Genomic DNA, 18,743 nt, shown 5'->3' with positions numbered 1-18,743 from the left:
CTACGGACAAGGGGGACGGGAGCCTACGGACAAGGGGGACGGGAGCCTACGGACAGGGGGACGGGAGCCTACGGACAAGGGGACAGGAGTTTACGGACAAGGGGGACAGGAGTTTACGGACAAGGGGACAGGAGCCTACGGACAAGGGGGACAGGAGTTTACGGACAAGGGGACAGGAGCCTACGGACAAGGGGACAGGAGTTTACGGACAAGGGGGACAGGAGTTTACGGACAAGGGGACAGGAGCCTACGGACAAGGGGGAAGGGGGACAGGGGACAGGAGTTTACGGACAAGGGGACAGGAGCCTACGGACAAGGGGGACAGGAGTTTACGGACAAGGGGACAGGAGCCTACGGACAAGGGGACAGGAGCCTACGGACAAGGGGACAGGAGCCTAACAGAGCAGGGCCCATACTCATGCAGGGTATCTACGAGGTCTATGAGGTCCCCTCTCATTCAATATGATTTGAAAGGCAAAACTGATCCTAGATCAGCATTCCTACTCAGAGCTGCTTTGTGAATATGGTTCAATACTAGAGTATCCATATTGTCCAAAGCAATGACACCACACACACACACACACACACACACACACACACACTAGATAAAGGCTTTGCAGAAGGTAGAATTGTAATTAAACCCACCATATGATGTGAGTTGGTGTGTGGTTTGACTTTGCGATAAATTCAGCAATCTAGGACTGATGAAACTTCAGACTTGGAACTGGGCTTAAACAGAGGCCCCCACGGACCAGGCATAAGCAAGCACAGCCTCTTTCCCAAACGGAAGCTCTCAACAGTCTGGGGACAAACACACTTCACATTGCAACATCTCTGGAATCTTGTCCCCAACCAGCCACAGAGCAGAGTCAGGGGTCAGGCTGCTTAGATGACAATACACAGACAACAGCTGAGGCAATGACACACACACATATCTTTCCACACACACGCCTCTGTGGCAGGTCATTGGGTATTATTACTACCCACGAATGAGCAGGCAGCACTGTAATCATGACAACACAATGACACACAGACGAGCGCCCTCCCCACCGTCTCATTCTACACCCCCCCAATTACTGAATGCCATCTCACACACACACACACACACACACACACGGAGAGAGAGAGAGGGCCTGAACACACAGGGCTTAGCTGGCTCCTCTCCTAAGGGGCCAGTCAGGACAGAGTTAGAGGATCAGATGACTGCTGACAGGAGCTTATTGTGAGACAGGCCTATAGGGTGTGCTGGTGGATCACACTGAAGGAACCGCCCCGTGCACTAAGCAGGCTATCCACCCAAGCACATAGTTAAACCCAACCTGGACGTAGACTTGGGTGTGACATGAATGTCCCGCTGCGTGTCCCATAGAGTGAGCGAAGGCTATAGTGTGTGTTTGCGTGGGAGTTCTGTACGGACAGAGGTGTGTGTGTGTGTGTGTGTGTGTGTGTGTGTGTGTGTGTAGTGGGAGCAAAACATAGGCCATGGGGGTGAGGGATCCTTAAGAGATGATGCCAGGTGTCACTCCATTTTTGTTCCACCTCCTCTTATCAAGCCCAACCTCCTTGGCAGTGTTTGCATTCGCTCACTCTCTCCCTCACAGCCGGGGCCAAGCGCTTATCACGCCCTGCTCCGCTTGAAACAGAAAGACTCACAGCGGTCGCAGCTGAATGAAAAGCAAAAAACACTATTATTTCATAGAGTATGTGACAGTACACTGGAAGGTTTAGGATGGTCTCGTTTGAACGGGTGATACATCTAGTCTATTTGACATGCATCAGAAGAGATAAAAGGAGGCCTGTTGGTGCTGGCAGAGGAACTTGGCAATATCCTTGTCTAATTCAGAGCGCTACATTTAATTGATCCTATCAGTGGTAAACTCATTGTGCTCGTTTGACTAATGGGTTCGCCAATCCAGGGGCTCTACTGTAATTGCGTTGACATTCATCGATCCATTACCATGACAGACAGAGGAGACACTTTCTACTAGTTTAACTACCCCTCCCCACCCCCCACCTGTGGGTGGGTGGCTGGCGTTCAGATAGAAATATATGATGTAGAACAAACATGCTACACTGGTGGAAGGAGCCTGATCGCGCGAGAGCACAGCGAATCGGTCGGTCCTCTTGACCGGGCTACAACCATGCCTCGCTGACAGCTGGCATATGGAATCACATCATCTTTACTCGTGACCTTTATCGGCAACATTCCACAACGTCGTGTCCTGCTGAACGCAGCCCTGTACAAATCCATCTGGCCTGAATATTTATTTTCCGATGACCCCTCCTCCCCCCACATCACGTTGAGTGATTGACAGTACAGGGTTGGGACAACACAAGGACACACCTGGTAGGGTTTGCCGTCGGCTTACGGCCCAGGCAGTCATGGAGTGTACCTGGGCAAAGGTTAACATGCAGGCGGCCTGACAGGCTGGCCAATCAGGAAGAGCTGGGGGGTGCTGGCCAATGTCCCGGCGTTGGCAACCACACTGAAAGGAACTAAGTTTATGTACAGTCACTGTATCAAACGTTCCATGCTAGCCTGGTCCCCGGTCCGTTTGTGTCGTCTCGACAAAGGGGTGGCAATGACAATGAGGAGTTGGTAAATCAACACAAAACAGATCTGGGACCAGGGTATATCCATGCCTGGTTAGCTTCTCAGAGGACCACAATACACACAACAGGTAGGTGGACAGGTAGGGCTCTAGCTGGTACACAGAGTGTGGGAACGAACACAGTGGGACACAACAGGTAGGTGGACAGGTAGGGCTCTAGCTGGTACACAGAGTGTGGGAACGAACACAGTGGTACACAACAGGTAGGTGGACAGGTAGGGCTCTAGCTGGTACACAGAGTGTGGGAACGAACACAGTGGGACACAACAGGTAGGTGGACAGGTAGGGCTCTAGCTGGTACACAGAGTGTGGGAACGAACACAGTGGGACACAACAGGTAGGTGGACAGGTAGGGCTCTAGCTGGTACACAGAGTGTGGGAACGAACACAGTGGGACACAACAGGTAGGTGGACAGGTAGGGCTCTAGCTGGTACACAGAGTGTGGGAACGGTCACAGTGGTACACAACAGGTAGGTGGACAGGTAGGGCTCTAGCTGGTACACAGAGTGTGGGAACGAACACAGTGGGACACAACAGGTAGGTGGACAGGTAGGGCTCTAGCTGGTACACAGAGTGTGGGAACGAACACAGTGGGACACAACAGGTAGGTGGACAGGTAGGGCTCTAGCTGGTACACAGAGTGTGGGAACGAACACAGTGGTCACAGTGGTACACAACAGGTAGGTGGACAGGTAGGTGGACTCTAGCTGGTACACAGAGTGTGGGAACGAACACAGTGGGACACAACAGGTAGATGGACAGGTAGGGCTCTAGCTGGTACACAGAGTGTGGGAACGAACACAGTGGGACACAACAGGTAGGTGGACAGGTAGGGCTCTACCTGGTACACAGAGTGTGGGAACGAACACAGTGGGACACAACAGGTAGATGGACAGGTAGGGCTCTAGCTGGTCCATAAGGCTACAGGTCATCTACCACAGAAAGGGGCCGTTTTCTTAGTGAGCACATACCTCGTTCATCTGAGTGGAGCAGGAGGGCTGGAATACAACGACCCACAAAGTTAATAGAAGAAGTAGTTATGAAGTCCAAGACATGCTTATAGCAGGTTATAAAGCCCTGTTCATGCAGGCTTTGAGTAAAGTGTTACTGAAAGCAGCACTGAAACTACAGGAGTCTCCAGTCTGGGCAGAAGGCATTGCATCCAAGTGTTGCCCATTTATTAGAGAAGACGTGGTGATTATCGTGATACAAGGACACACCCACAAACTATCACTAAAATGCTTGTACTTTCCACTCCAGTCAGTGAGCTCAAAGTGAACTAAATGTTCATTCATAAAAGGCTTTTTAAACTCCTATATCGCGATTATACCACAGTTCAATCATGGCATCATACCCAGGGATGTTACAGGCTTACTAGGTCAACTGGTACCAATTCCTATGTTTAGTTTAACGGAGCAGAAGTACCACAAAGTGAAGGATTAGCGATGGAAAGCGGATCTCTAAGCCACGCCCCCTTTCCTTTCTCTTCCCACAGCCCTTCACTCTACCCCTGTCCGTCAGGTTTATCAGTGTGAGTGTGGATGTGTGTGTGTGTGTGTGGGGGGGGGGCTAGTGTAGGTCTCGAATTCTGAGACGCATCATACTCGACCAGTCATGCTCACTAGGCACGAAACGGAAAGAAACCTGGACAAAACAGGGAGGTACCACCTGAAACAGTCCAATAACAAAAAGCCCATTTTCCTTTTCTGTTACACATCATTTAGAAAAGCTGTGTTACTGTGTGCCTCACAACGAACACAATCCAGGTTTGACTGAGCCAGAAGGGTTCCCCAGTCTGATAGTAGCTTGCTCCTGATAGGAAGCGAGACTTGGTAGCAGGGCGGGGCCCTCTACTCTTCTTATAGGCCGGGACATTTCTGGTGGAAACGCCACAGCTAAAAGTAGACGAACTCCAGATCGTCCAACCGGCACAGTTCATGACTCATGCAGCACTCTACATTGACTCAGTACCAGACTCGCATTCTACCAGACTGACTCATTCCATAAATACACTCAACAACCCAACGCTAGACTTGGACTGAAATTGGTGCCGGAACTCATTTTGGGTTCCGGTACTGTTGATATTTAGATGCAGAATCTCCACAATACTTTTGAGATAATATTCTAGAAGATGAACAGGAGATGGAGGAGTAGAACATTTGAGGTGATGGTACTCAGCTCCGGTGAACTCCTGCCAAAGTCAAGCATGGCCTCCACCTCTTCTTCGTTCTCCAAAACCGCACTCATACACATACCTCAGACGTCTGACCAGTAGTATGTTGACGCGGGCGAGACTCAAAAACAAACTAAAAAGCAAAAGCACACAAAACACGTTCTCTCCCGCGCGCCTCACTCTTCACCCACTGCTCTCCTCGCTCTCTCAGACTTGTCATAGGAGCTCCCAAATCAATAAGTAGTGTGTTTCTCCCACCATCTCCCCCGTCAGTCGGTCTCCGTCGTTCTTCCCCACTCCCCTTCCTAGACGACCATATACTTTTTGCTGTCTAAATAGAAACAGGCTGTGGCCCAGACTCCATGTCCTCCTCATCGAACTCATGAACGTTGGCAGATCCACTCCTACCAGGGTGTGTGAAACATCAGTGTGGCCTCACTGTCTACCACAGTATTTGGTGGTTTATTAGGATCCCCGTTAGCTGTAGCTACTCCTCCTGCGTTGCACACAGAACATGAAACATGACACAGAAGTACATCGACGTGGCTGTTTTCAGGGCAGCGTGTCCCAGACATGCCCCATCTCTCGGTTGCTTGGTTTTCAAACTCCGGGCAGAATGTGTGTGACACGCCAAACCTGTGAAACCACAGCTCACTGAGAAAGTACAGTACTTTTGCAAGCTGTCCCTAGGTCCACTAATTCACAAGGCCTGGGCGAATGTTGTCGAGACCTTTTATCATTTGAACAAGAGCTTTCCTATTCTAATACATAATCTCCCTCCTCATCCCCTCTCAATCTTTGTTCGTTAGGCTCTAGTACAAATCCAAAACGTTCATCATCTGTTCCAACTAACAAGGTAATCCAACAAACTGCAGTGTTGGTGAGTGTTTTTTTCGGGGGGGGCAGAGGTTGACGAAATGGTTTAGGGCAATCAGCCAGGCAGCCATGTTGGCCAAGTTCGAGTAGTAAGCCCTGAGAGTTACCCGTTAGAGGTGGAAGAGGCCGAGGCACTGAGGCAGGTGGAGCCAATAAGTCTCCTGGGGTAAGGCTCTGCAGCACCGACAGCTGGTTCTGTGACGAGAGGGTCACAACAAGACGAGGTCTGCAGAGCCGCCCATGTCACCACCATTGAGTTCACACACAACACACATATTGGCTGGTCACATGTAGCAGCTGATGACAAAAGCATTTGCTGTGGTGGTGGTGGTGGTGGTGGGGGGGGTCTTTAAATAACATGAAACAGAATTGCCCAATGGCAAAGCGATACATGCAAAAAGGATATTATGCAAACAATGTGGTGGGGTCAAGCAGAGGGTTATATTTGGCTCTGTGAACGCCACTGTCAGAATCTCTTTGTGAGACAGAGCTGGGAGGTGCCGAAATATCCGTAGAGTGCAGACAGCTGGGAAAAAGCTCAACCCCGGAATTATTCTGCCTTGGGCTAAAACTGGAATCCTCGTAGGAGGACTTCTTTTTAGGGAGGGGGAAAGAAAAATCACAGCATCCCTCTGAGCTAGTCAAATGGAAAGTCTTGGCTACAGTTAAACAGCAGACAAAATATCCCCAAGAAGTTCTGTTGTGGGAAAAAAGTACTGACAACACCACTGATTGGTTTTAGTGCTTTCCTAACTCAACAATTGAACAAACAAACAAAAATCGCCATGATGAAGCTGCAGGTTTATTTGTTTTTAGTACTGGATCTACACATACACAGCCATGAGATGTGAGTGGAGAGCAATGCCACATCTCAAGCCTGGATACAGTCGTAGTTGGACAGGTGGCCACTCACAGTCCTGTTGACATAACCCCAGGTCACCCAAGACACTCACACAGCTACCCACAAACCACCAGGCATCTTAGTCTAGTTAGCCCATTTAGTGATACTACACAAACGATCTGGTTTTAACTACTACGACAAGTATTTTAATTCGCCAATGTATGGGATCGTGAGGCTATTAGGAGTGGCTGGCTGGCTGGCAGTCAGGACAGGACATGGATTGGCAGTTGTTACATCACGCATGGCATGACTGCCAGCCACTCCTAATAGCCTCATGATCACATACATTGGCGAATTAAAATACTTGTCGTAGTAGTTAAAACCAGATGGCCTCGTCGCCGACTTGCTACATTGTCACAAATATGAAGCAGGCAAACTTCTTCCCGCTACAAAATAACTTCGTAACAGCCGGTTTAGAAAACGGGGTCGAAACAAGGTACCTCAAGATATACATACCTTCAATTAGCCGAAGTCGTGAGTTACTTCGCCCCGAAGTCTCTTCGCCGGTAGGCTACAAAAAGACAGCAGTCTGTTCCGTTTCTCGTTGAACCCAGATTCAACTCCCGTCTCGATGTGACCAGTCCTTTCAGCGGGTCCTCGTTACTGATCCAACACGCAACTAACAATCTGGCGGCTGTAATTCTATTGAAGGTTTTTTCTCCACCGCTTTTTAGTAGCCTAGATTATCCACCACTTTTCACCTATTTCAAATGATCTTACACTTTATTTTTATTTTTGTAAGAGTAGCGTTGTCTAGCAAGTGCACTTCAAGTATACAACAGCAGTCATTTTAAGCCATAAAAAAAATATTATATTATTCTGAGTATTTGAGTCCCCTGTTGAGTCGTGGAACATGTCAGTAATTTCCTCTCCCTCTTTCAAACACTCAACAGCCCTTATGCTGCGTTCATAACCTATTGGGAACGTGGTAGTTACCAGTTGTGAAGTCGTAAATACAAGTTGGATGCATTCACGTGCTTTGAACTCGTTGAAAAAAACCCCCGAGTGGCTAATGATCAACAAGCTGCATTAACCATGAACTAAAATAACAGCTATCATGCTTGTAAAAGCAAAGTGAATTCTAAATGCCTGTGAAACCTTAGCCTATGTATTTTGTAAATGTGTATACCCCTGTGTATAAAGGGTGTCTCTGTTATTTGGTATATTGCGTTATATTCGTATAAAAGTCATGGTTGTAAACAAATGATCGTGTTCCAAAAACATATAATAGATTGCTTTTTTGTTGTTACAGTAAACTGCTGAAAATTCTGTTTTCAAAAGGTAATTTCCTTAGGTGACGACAGAGGTCAGCAAGTGGGAGAAGTTGGAGCGCATAAGTTATATGCGGCAATCACATGCTAACTGGTTATAGTTATGCACGTTCCGCGTTCAACCAGTTAGCAAGTCAGACATTTCGGAGTTTCCTAGTTCCAACTAGCACATTAATGGGGCAATAGACGACTTTCCCACTTGCAAGTATGACTTGGAAGGGCATTCAAGTGAATTTCCCCAGTCGTATATGGTAAATACTACCTTCACACTTGGTTATGAACGCAGCATAGATACCAGGAAGTTCTCGAGACCCATCCCACAGATTTAAGAAGAAATATAATTTGTTTTACATCAAACTGTTTTCAACAAGCGTAACACTAAATAGGCTATATGGGAAGTAGTCTATGCAATGTTTGCATTGGATAGCCCTGTGTGAACCTAATGTTGCACTGTGAGAGCACACGTCCTTGCTTTGATTAGCCTATTCAATGTTTGCCTATAGGGATGTTTGCCTATAGCTTGTACCCTAAGACTAACATATGGGTTGAGAGTGCCTGTAAATATTGTTGTACTGGTGAGAATATGCCGTTGAAAATCCTGAACGAGAAAAGAAAAACCGCCGACGGCATTCAACTCGCTTTCCCTTCGCTGACTTTGTAGTAGTGTTCTTCTCCCCTCTACTGTCAATAGACCTGTCACTGCACCTTCTGTCCGCGTTCTACCATGCATTGCGTGGTTGGTTCTTGGAAAGGGTGTGGCCGCCATGCGACTTTTTAATCAGATCTGTGGCAGCAAGTTCAACAATTTGCTATTGATATGTTAATGTTATTCTAGTATATTATGCACATTCTACTGTCATAGTAGGCTACAGGTCTGAGGCTTGTACACTTTAACGAAAGTTCACTGTCAGCATTGCTTTATTATTGTCAGCATTTCTAAATGGTGCCATATTACACCACCTCTTCCCATGTGAAGGTGACCTTTGCAGTTCAATTGCCTGCCTTTATGTGATAATGGACTGCAATATGGCACCCCTGCCAGAAGGGGTAGTGATCGATTCAGTACTGCAGCCCACCTCTCTCACTCTCTCTCTCTCACACACACACACACCACCCAGATTTGCTAGCCCTCCTCACTCTGCTTTAATTATGCTGGGAGGAAAGGTTGTATCCTGTTGACAAGGCCCTGTTCATTGGAAAGACAGACTGTACTCCAGGGAGTGTCTCTGTCTCTCGCCACAGAATCTGTGTGAACCTGGAAGAGGGCATTGTTCCTTTCTCGATAAGGAATGAGAAAATGGTGTATGTGATATGCCTACTCATTAACTCGTACACTACTCTTGTGCCTTCAGTTCACAAGTCCACATGTTCAATCTCACACACACACACACACAATCAGAGACACAAGAGGGTGATGTGACCATGGTGGAATGTTGGGATGCATGTTCTGTCTTTTCCTCACCTACATTCTGTACCATTCCCGTCATTAGCCATTCCTGCTCACCGAACGAACACGAGGCTCAAACTGAACTTGATAAAACTAAGATTTATCAGATGACATTAATAGCGTCTCGCCGGTTGGACGCTATAGATCTCAATCTATTCCTAAGATCCAAGTTGGTCAAAGTTGGTTTGTGTACGAGTCCAACACTCCCTTAACCTCCACTGCTTTCTGTGGCACAGCCTTGTTGTTTCACCATATGCTGTCTGATTTAAAGCCCCACACCCTGCATTCCTTAGATTGTGCGAACTGGAGACTCAGTCCCACCCGCTCGATCACCACTCTCTCACATTCACCGGGAACTTGTGCAATCCCCATTCCATAGGGAAACATGTCACCCTTCTTTACATTGATAATGTGCTATGTTAATATCATTATTTAAGTGGCAAATCGACCATTCAGTTGGTTTGGATTTTCTTATTGTTTATCATTTGTTTATTCAAATTGCCTTTCCCGCCATTCATTTTCTGCTGTATACTTTTCCGAATCTGTATTTACATTGGATGACGTTTTCACGCCTCTCCAAACACACCGAAGTAGACAGCACATTATGAGCCCTGTGTAACATTTTTCACTTGGCACTCGACATCAATGGCCTAGCAGGTGTGTTCTGACTGCGGGCACTGAGTGTAAAAATCGAATGAGGATGATATCGATTGTACTCTGTCAAGCCAACTATTTGGCACAAACAAATTTACCGTACATAGTCGAGCCGCTTGGAGGCAGCTGAGGGGAGGACGGCTCATAATAATGGCTGGAACGGAGCGAATGGAATGGCATCAAACACATGGAAACCATTACCACAAGCCTGTTCACCCCAATTAAGGCGCCACCAACCTCCTGTGGTCAGGCGAAAACCAGAGTGAGCGGCCAAGGTGAACAAATTTTTCCCCTTCCACAGTGAACCTCTAAAATGATACATCAGCTCTACTTCCACACAGGCAGATCCTAGCCTGGTCCCAGACATGTTTGTGCTGTCTTGCCAAGGTTGGCAAAGTTAGCATGAGAGCACGAACAGATCTAGGACCAGGCTAGGGAAATCCCACTCTAGGATAGCTAGTTATTTCAAGTGTATGAGGAGTGAGCAGGTTGAATGGATGGACTCACCTTGGTGCAGCTGTGGCAGTAGCTCTCTCCATTATTCCCAGGGGACAGGATGATCTCACCAGTAGGGATCAACTGGATCCTCAGCTCCATCGTGGTCGCTCTCTCTCTCTCTCTCTCTCGCTTTCCTTCTCTCTTTCTCGATCCCTCACTCTCTCCCTCTCTCTGTCCTCCGTCCACTAACTCAGGTCCTTCTGACGGCGTAGCAATGAATTCAACCCACCCCTCGCACGTTTGTAAAAATTCCTCCCCTTAACGTCAGTGAGAGTAATAGGGAAGTTTCTGTTACACTGTCAAGAGAAAGAGTGAAAATTAAAACTAAAGTAGAAAAATAGGATTTTACTGGCCGCACATACAGGGATTTACATGTATGCTTCTTTTCTCAGTTATCTAACGAGGCCAAGACAGTCAAAGCACAAGGATGTTTCCTGCGTCTGTGCAGAGTGCTCTAGTGCGAATTTCCCCTTAGCAGGCAAAGGATATGTGTTGATGGTCACAGTGTCAGGCTCTCTTTCCACAGCCGGCCCTGCAGTATAATTGATGTCCCTGCACACCAGATCGCTGTGGCGCAATGCACTCTGGGTTGGCCCGGGTATCAGGGCTTCCTCCTGGACCCATGCATCCTGTCTCGGACGTTCACAGGGTAAACACCAGAGGAACCCACTCTCTCTCCTCACGTTTCCCCTGGCTATTTGTATTACTATTCTTTTTTACATTTAACCTTTATATTTAACTAGGCAAGTCATTTAATAACAAATTCTTCTCTACAATGACGGCCTACTTGTAAAGCCCCTTGTACAACTGGGAGACACGCGTAAACGCCACATGCATCCCCCACCTCTCCAAAAACAAATAAGAGACTTGTGCCTCTTGTGTGTCTAGTGTCTTCGGTTTCCTCTTCCCAAGTGGTACACAAATGAATGTAGACAGGCAGATGGTCAGAGGGTCATCAGACAGAGGCTGGAAGCAGAGACATTGTGACCATATCTCTGTCTGGGGTGACAGAATGGTATATATATATATATATATATACACACACAGACAAACCCATTGATCTTTGCAGTGACACTGACTGCCCTCAGTGCCCTGTGACCCCTCCCAAGGTTCCTGTTTGTTCCTTCGTACAGCATCTTCTCAGCATCCTCTCAGTCACACCCTTTAAAAACTGCCCTCCCTGGACCACTGACGTCCAGGGATCTCAGCAATGCCACCGCACAAAATGAATGATCAACACTGATATGGGTTGAATATCAATGATAGATTGAGTTCTGCTGAGTCTGGAGTTGTAGCATGGGTCTGGGTGTATGAGTGTCGAAGGAAACGTGGCTCTATATTACTGTATGTTTTGGGTCTTCAATATGGTCAGTCGGTGGTGGGATTTGTGGTGAGGGTGACTGAGAATATGTATAGAAACTGATTGTGGTTGTGTTGAATAGTGTTTTGGGGAAAGTGTGTGTGGTGTAGTGGGCTGTGGGCTGAGTCTCTTCTGTAACTTCTGTGTTACTGTTCCTTCTTATCCTCCATCACAGTGTTCCCTAGATGTGTGTGTTCATCACCATTTGTGTACGGCCTTGTGAACATGCAGATATGTGTGTAAGAGCATGGCTGTTGGTACAGTGCATTCGGAAACTATACAGACCACTTCCCCTTTTCCACATGTTGTTGCTTTACAGCCTTATTCTAAAATGGATTTAAAAGCAAAAACAGTTTTTTTAAAATTTTGTACATGTACATTTGTACATTTATTAAACATAAACAACATAAATACCCTATTTACATAAGTATTCAGACCCTTTGCTATGAGACTCGAATTTGAGCTCAGGTGCATCCTGTTTCCATTGATCATCCTTGAGATGTTTCTACAACTTGATTGGAGTCCACATGTGGTAAATTCAATTGATTGGACATGATTTGGAAAGACACACACCTGTCTATATAAGGTCTCAGAGTTGGCAGTACATGTCAGAGCAAAAACCAAGCCATGAGGTCGAAGGAATTGTCCATAGAGCTCTGAGACAGGATTGTGTTGAGGCACAGAACTGGGGAAGGGTACCAACACATTTCTGCAGCATTGAAGGTCCCCAGGAACACAGTGGCCTCCATCATTCTTAAATAGAAGAAGTTTGGAACCACCAAGACACTTCCTAGAGCTGGCCCAAACTGAGCAATCGGGGGAGAAAGGTCGTGGTCACTCTGACAGAGCTCCAGAGTTCCTCTGTGGAGATGGGAGAACCTTCCAGAAGGACAACCATCTCTGCAGCACTCTACTAATCATGCCTTATGGTAGATTTGCCAGACGGAGGCCACTCCTCAGTAAAAGGCGCATGACAGCCCACTTGGAGTTTGCCAGGCAACTAAAGGACTCTCAGACCACGAGAAACAAGATTCTCTCATCTGATGAAACCAAGATTGAACTCTTTGGCCTGAATGCCAAGCATCACGTCTGGAGGAAACCTGGCATCATTCTTTTGGTGAAGCATGGTGGTGGTAGCATCGTGATGCAGAGATGTTTTTCAGTGGCAGGAACTGGGAGACTAGTCAGGATCGAGGGAAAGATGAACGGAGCAAAGTACAGAGAGAGCCTTGATGAAAACCTGCTCCAAAGCTCTCAGGACTTCAGACTGGGGTTAAGGTTCACCTTCCAACAGGACAACAGCGCTAAGCACACAGCCAAGACAATGCAGGAGTGGCTTCTGGACAAGTCCCTGAATGTCCTTGAGTGGCCCAACCAGAGCCCGGACTTCAACCCGATCATCTTTGGAGAGACCTGAAAATAGCTGTGCAGCAACGCTCCCCATCCAACCTGACTAGGCTTGAGAGGATCTGCAGAGAAGAATGGGAGAAACTCCCCAAATACAGGTGTGCCAAGCTTGTAGCGTCATACCCAAGAAGACTCGAGGCTGTAATCGCTGCCAAAGTTGCTTCAACAAAGTTCCTGAGTAAAGGGTCTGAATACTTATGTAAATGTGATATTTCAGTTTTTTTCTTTTTAATACATTTGCCAAAATGTCTAAAAACATTTTTCTCTTTGTCATTTATGGGGTATTGTGTGTGTAGTTTGATGAGAGGGGGGAAATGATTTAATACATTTTAGAATAAGGCTGTAACGTAACAAAATGTGGGAAAAAGTCAAGGGGTCTGAATACTTTCCGCAGCACTGTACATGTGGTGGTAGTGGGCCCTTGGTGTATGTCTTCCTACAGTGTCTGGGGGCTGCTGAGATGGGAAGTGACAGTGACACACATCCTTTGACCTGTGACATGCGCCCGAGGAATTCCTGATATCTGGGCATCAACAGGAAACAGTGGCCTTGACGCAGCAAGATCTCAGCCCGGGCTCAGCCTAGCAGACTGTTGTGGATGAGAAGAGAGAAGAGAACACACACTGACGTCCCTGAAACATACTGGGAAGAGTAAGAACTGTAACAGAAGGCAACCAGAACCAGAAATGGACATGAAAAAAAGATTCATTTGGCAAAACACCAAAAGTAATGACCTTTTGAATTACCCTCTATGTAGCATGACCTTGCTTATGCATTTACATATTGTTTATGAAGACTTATTGAATGCCCTATAAAGCCTTTACATTTAACATTTACATTTAAGTCATTTAGCAGACGCTCTTATCCAGAGCGACTTACAAATTGGTGCGTTCACCTTAAGACATCCAGTGGAACAGCCACTTTACAATAGTGCATCTAAATATTTTAAGGGGGAGGGGGGGGGGTGAGAAGGATTACTTTATCCTATCCTAGGTATTCCTGAAAGAGGTGGGGTTTCAGGTGTCTCCGGAAGGTGGTGATTGACTCCGCTGTCCTGGCGTCGTGAGGGAGTTTGTTCCACCATTGGGGGGCCAGAGCAGCGAACAGTTTTGACTGGGCTGCGCGGGTACTGTACTTCCTCAGTGGTAGGGAGGCGAGCAGGCCAGAGGTGGATGAACGCAGTGCCCTTGTTTGGGTGTAGGGCCTGATCAGAGCCTGGAGCCTTTATATGGTGTGGTTCGTTGAAAGTAAGATCGCTAATAGTGTACTTTTCTGAGACGGTTTTCAAGCTCAAGGATATAGTTTGTTGTTTACACTGATCACGGATAAGATATTGTGAGTTTCCAAAAACAATGCAGAAGATAGTTATTAATTAACAGAAGACAGGCTCAAGGTCCTTTCCTGGCTGAACGTTTCTACACACACTTCCGCTTTCTCAATGCTGTCCATCCTTCAACACACAAGGTGAAGGAGGCCCAACTCTCTCTCTCTCTCTCTTTCTCTCTATGCTGGTCTAAACTATCTTTCATGTCCTATCCACTCACACTGTCAGGGTGATATGAGGTGTGTGTGTGTGTGTGTCAGAACCTGCAGCTGTTACAGTAGTGTGTGTCAAGGTGAGCCAGGCGCAGTGGGAGAACTCCTACACGACGGGCCAGTGTTCCTGAACTAGGCGTGGACACAACTTGTCACTGACAGAGAAGTCTTTAAAGGAAGTAGATAGGGAATCGCATCCTGTTTGTGTGAGAGTGAGAGTCAGGGGCCAATCTGTGAGTAAAGGGCACGTGGGCATGACAACGAGAAAGGGCAAGGAGGGATATGGCAGAGGTTAAAAAATATAAATCAAATCAAATGTATTATTATAGCCCTTCGTACATCAGCTGATATCTCAAAGGGCTGTACAGAAACCCAGCCTAAAACCCCAAACAGCAAGCAATGCAGGTGTACAAGCACGGTGGCTAGGAAAAACTCCCTAGAAAGGCCAAAACCTAGGAAGAAACCTAGAGAGGAACCAGGCTATGTGGGGTGGCCAGTCCTCTTCTGGCTGTGCCGGGTGGAGATTATAACAGAACATGGCCAAGATGTTCAAATGTTCATAAATGACCAGCATGGTCAAATAATAATAAACACAGGCAGAACAGTTGAAACTGGAGCAGCAGCACGGCCAGGTGGACTGGGGACAACAAGGAGTCATCATGCCCGGTAGTCCTGAGACATGGTCCTAGGGCTCAGGTTCTCTGAGAGAGAAAGAAAGATGGAAAGAGAGAATTAGAGAGAGCATACTTAAATTCACACAGGACACCGGATAGGACAGGAGAAGTACTCCAGATATAACAAACTGACCCTAGCCCCCCGACATAAACTACTGCAGCATAAATACTGGAGGCTGAGACAGGAGGGGTCAGGAGACACTGTGGCCCCATCCGATGACACCCCCGGACAGGGCCAAACAGGAAGGATATAACCCCACCCACTTTGCCAAAGCACAGCCCCCACACCACTAGAGGGATATCTTCAACCACCAACTTACCATCCTGAGACAAGGCCGAGTATAGCCCACAAAGATCTCCGCCACGGCACAACCCAAGGGGGGCGCCAACCCAGATAGGAAGATCACATCAGTGACTCAACCCACTCAAGTGACGCACCCCTCCTAGTTACTGAAGTAACTAACAGGAATAAGCTAGCGCTATCTCCCAGGGGTGACTGGAAATAGCCATTCCTATTTTTAACACTAAAAAGGAAATCCCTAATATTTCCATGCCGTTTGTTCCTTCAGTCTGTTCAAAAGCAGTTATCAGCCTCCGACAACGCAGGATTCAGCAGCGCCGTTTCCACAGGAAAGCACATGACGCCAAATAGGCTACCACTCAAGCACCAGCCCAAAGAACTGTCCTCACACTACATTTCCCTAGAAATATTCAGAACGTACTTAATAAAATGTGTATTTTAATTAGATGACACTGTATTTTGGTGCTGTATTTTAAAAAAAAAATCTTACATTTCCCCTACGGTTGGTTATTTTTGCCTTAACTTTGAATGGGGCCAAACTCGTGCCAATTAGAGCTAATCTTTTTTATCTTGCGCTAGCAATTGCTGCCCTCTGGCGGTTTCAGATAAAAACACAGCTTTATTCACTCAAATGAGTCTTAAAATGAATGGGAAATGAATGATGTCGTCATGGTATATCTACTGTACACACACCTCTAAAGCCTCCACTGAAGTTAGAAGATTGAAAGCACACACCAACAATTAAAACCAGAATCCACCAATGTACAGCTCAAGAAGACTACAAGCAACTAAGCAACTGTAGGCCTAAGCCAAACAGAGGTAGTAGCTACAGTGCCTTGCAAAAGTATTCATCCCCCTTGGTGTTTTTCCTATTTTGTTGCATTACAACCTGTAATTCAAATAGATTTTTAATTGGATTTAATGTAATGGACATACACAAATAGTCCAAATTGGTGAAGTGAAATGAAAAATATAACTTCTTAAAAATAAAAAAATAAAGGAAAGGTGTTGTGTGCACATGTAGCCCCTAAATAAGATCTGGTGCAAAAAATTACCTTCAGAAGTCACATAATTAGTTAAATAAAGTCCACCTGTGTGCAACCTAAATGTCACATGATCTGTCACATGATCTCAGTATATATACACTTGTTCTGAAAGGCCCCAGAGTCTGCAACACCACCAAGCAAGCGACCCCATGAAGACCAATTAGCGTGCCAAACAGGTCAGGGACAAAGTTGTAGAGAAGTACAGATCAGGGTTGGGTTATAAAAAAATATCAGAAACTTTGAACATCCCACTGAGCGCTATTAAATCCACTCGAGTGGTTTAAGGGGAAACATTTAAATGTCTTGGAATGGCCTAGTTAAAGGCCAGACCTCAATCCAATTGAGAATCTGTGGTATGACTTAAAGATTGCTGTACACCAGCAGAACCCATCCAACTTGAAGGAGATGGAGCAGTTTTGCCTTGAAAAATCCCAGTGGCTAGATGTTCCAAGCTTGTAAAGACATACCCCAAGAGACTTGCAGCTGTAATTGCTGCAAAAGGTGGCTCTACAAAGTATTGGGGGGGGGGGGTGAATAGTTAAGCACGCTCAAGTTTTCCGTTTTTTTGTCATATATCTTGTTTGTTTCACAATAAAACATTTTGCTTCTTCAAAGTGGTAGGCATGTTCTGTTAATCAAATGATACAAGCCCCCCCAAAAATACATTTTAATTCCAGATTGTAAGGCAACAAAATAGTAAAAATGCCAAGGGGGGTGAATACTTTCGCAAGCCACTGTAGGTGAGTAGCCTCCATACACACTAGGTAAACAACACATTACACACAGAAGGAAAAACAGTGTTTTGAGAAGGACTGAAGTACGAAAGCTGAGAAATCAAGAATAGTCAAATCCATTTTTAAAAACTCAACAAACCTTTTGAAAAGGCATGTTTTAGTGCTGCAGTATACCAGATAATGATTGTATGAAAGAATGGCATATATTTTTTGTCCCAATGCAGAAGTGTTGCCAGCACTGATGAGCCTGGTCTTTGAGTGTTCCTCTGCGTTATGAAAGGCAGATTAAAGAGAACAAGTGCAAAAAGCTGAACGAAGTGCCTCTTTTAATCAGGCTCCATTCAAATGTGTTTTCTGTTAGCCAAATAGACTGGACATTAGAGGAATCACTCAAGTATTGACTGTGCACATCAGATACATCGACTGAGTGTACAAAACATTAGACACACCTAATACTGAGTTGCAACCCCTTTTGCTCTCAGAACAGCCTCAATTAGTCGGGCATGGACTCTATAAGGTATCGAACGCATTCCACAGGGCTGCTGGCCCATGTTGACTCCAATGCTTCCCACAGATGTGTCAAGTTGGCTGGATGTCCTTTGGATGGTGGACCATTCTTGATGTGCCTGGCACCTACTACCATACCCCGTTCAAAGGCACTTAAATCTTTTGTATTGCCCATTCACCCTCTGAATGGCATACACACAATCCATGTCTCAATTGTCTCAAGGCTTAAAAGTCCTTCTTTAAAATGTCTCCTCCCCTTCATTTACACCGATTAAAGTGGATTTAAGAAGTGACATCAACAAGGGATCATAGCTTTCACCTGGTCAGTCTATGTCATGGAAATAGTAGGTGTTCATAATGTCTTGTACACTCCATTTACAACTTGCTTAATGATAAAATCAGTCTCCTATTTTACATGTCAACTATAATCTACAGCCGTCCTAGGTCTGATGAACAGATCTCAGGTGGGGGGGGAAAGTGAAGAGGAAAACAGAGTGTGAGGAGAAGGAAAGTATTCCCAGCAGAACTCCTGCCCGTCAGTCCATTAATATGTGACCCTCAGGTGAGGTCAGATATATTCCCAGCAGAACTCCTGCCCGTCAGTCCATTAAGATGTGACCCTCAGGTGAGGTCGGATATATTCCCAGCAGAACTCCTGCCCGTCAGTCCATTAATATGTGACACTCAGGTGAGGTCGGATATATTCCCAGCAGAACTCCTGCCCGTCAGTCCATTAATATGTGAC

The 18,743-nt window shown here is 46.2% G+C and overlaps 1 protein-coding gene across 3 annotated transcripts in view; it reads right to left on the bottom strand.

Annotated features, from left to right (window-relative positions):
* The window catches only part of LOC115141592 (unconventional myosin-Ic-like), a 53,869-nt gene extending 42,951 nt beyond the window's left edge, over positions 1–10,918 (bottom strand). Inside the window, exon 1 of one of the 3 annotated variants that reach the window (XM_029680609.2) lies at positions 10,443–10,918. In XM_029680609.2, coding sequence (XP_029536469.1) covers positions 10,443–10,532 — 90 coding nt within the window. In that variant the 5' untranslated portion in view covers positions 10,533–10,918. Of the gene's footprint in view, positions 1–7,019; positions 7,462–10,442 lie in introns of those variants that run through there. The other 2 variants (XM_029680607.2, XM_029680610.2) reach the window with 2 other exon arrangements.
* Between the last annotated feature and the right edge of the window lie 7,825 nt (positions 10,919–18,743).

The sequence above is a fragment of the Oncorhynchus nerka genome, linkage group LG14 (genome assembly GCF_034236695.1).
Source record: "Oncorhynchus nerka isolate Pitt River linkage group LG14, Oner_Uvic_2.0, whole genome shotgun sequence".
Taxonomy (NCBI): Eukaryota; Metazoa; Chordata; class Actinopteri; order Salmoniformes; family Salmonidae; genus Oncorhynchus; species Oncorhynchus nerka.
The sequence above is the reverse complement of the archived record's forward strand: the minus strand, read 5'-3'. Positions and strand labels throughout refer to the sequence as shown.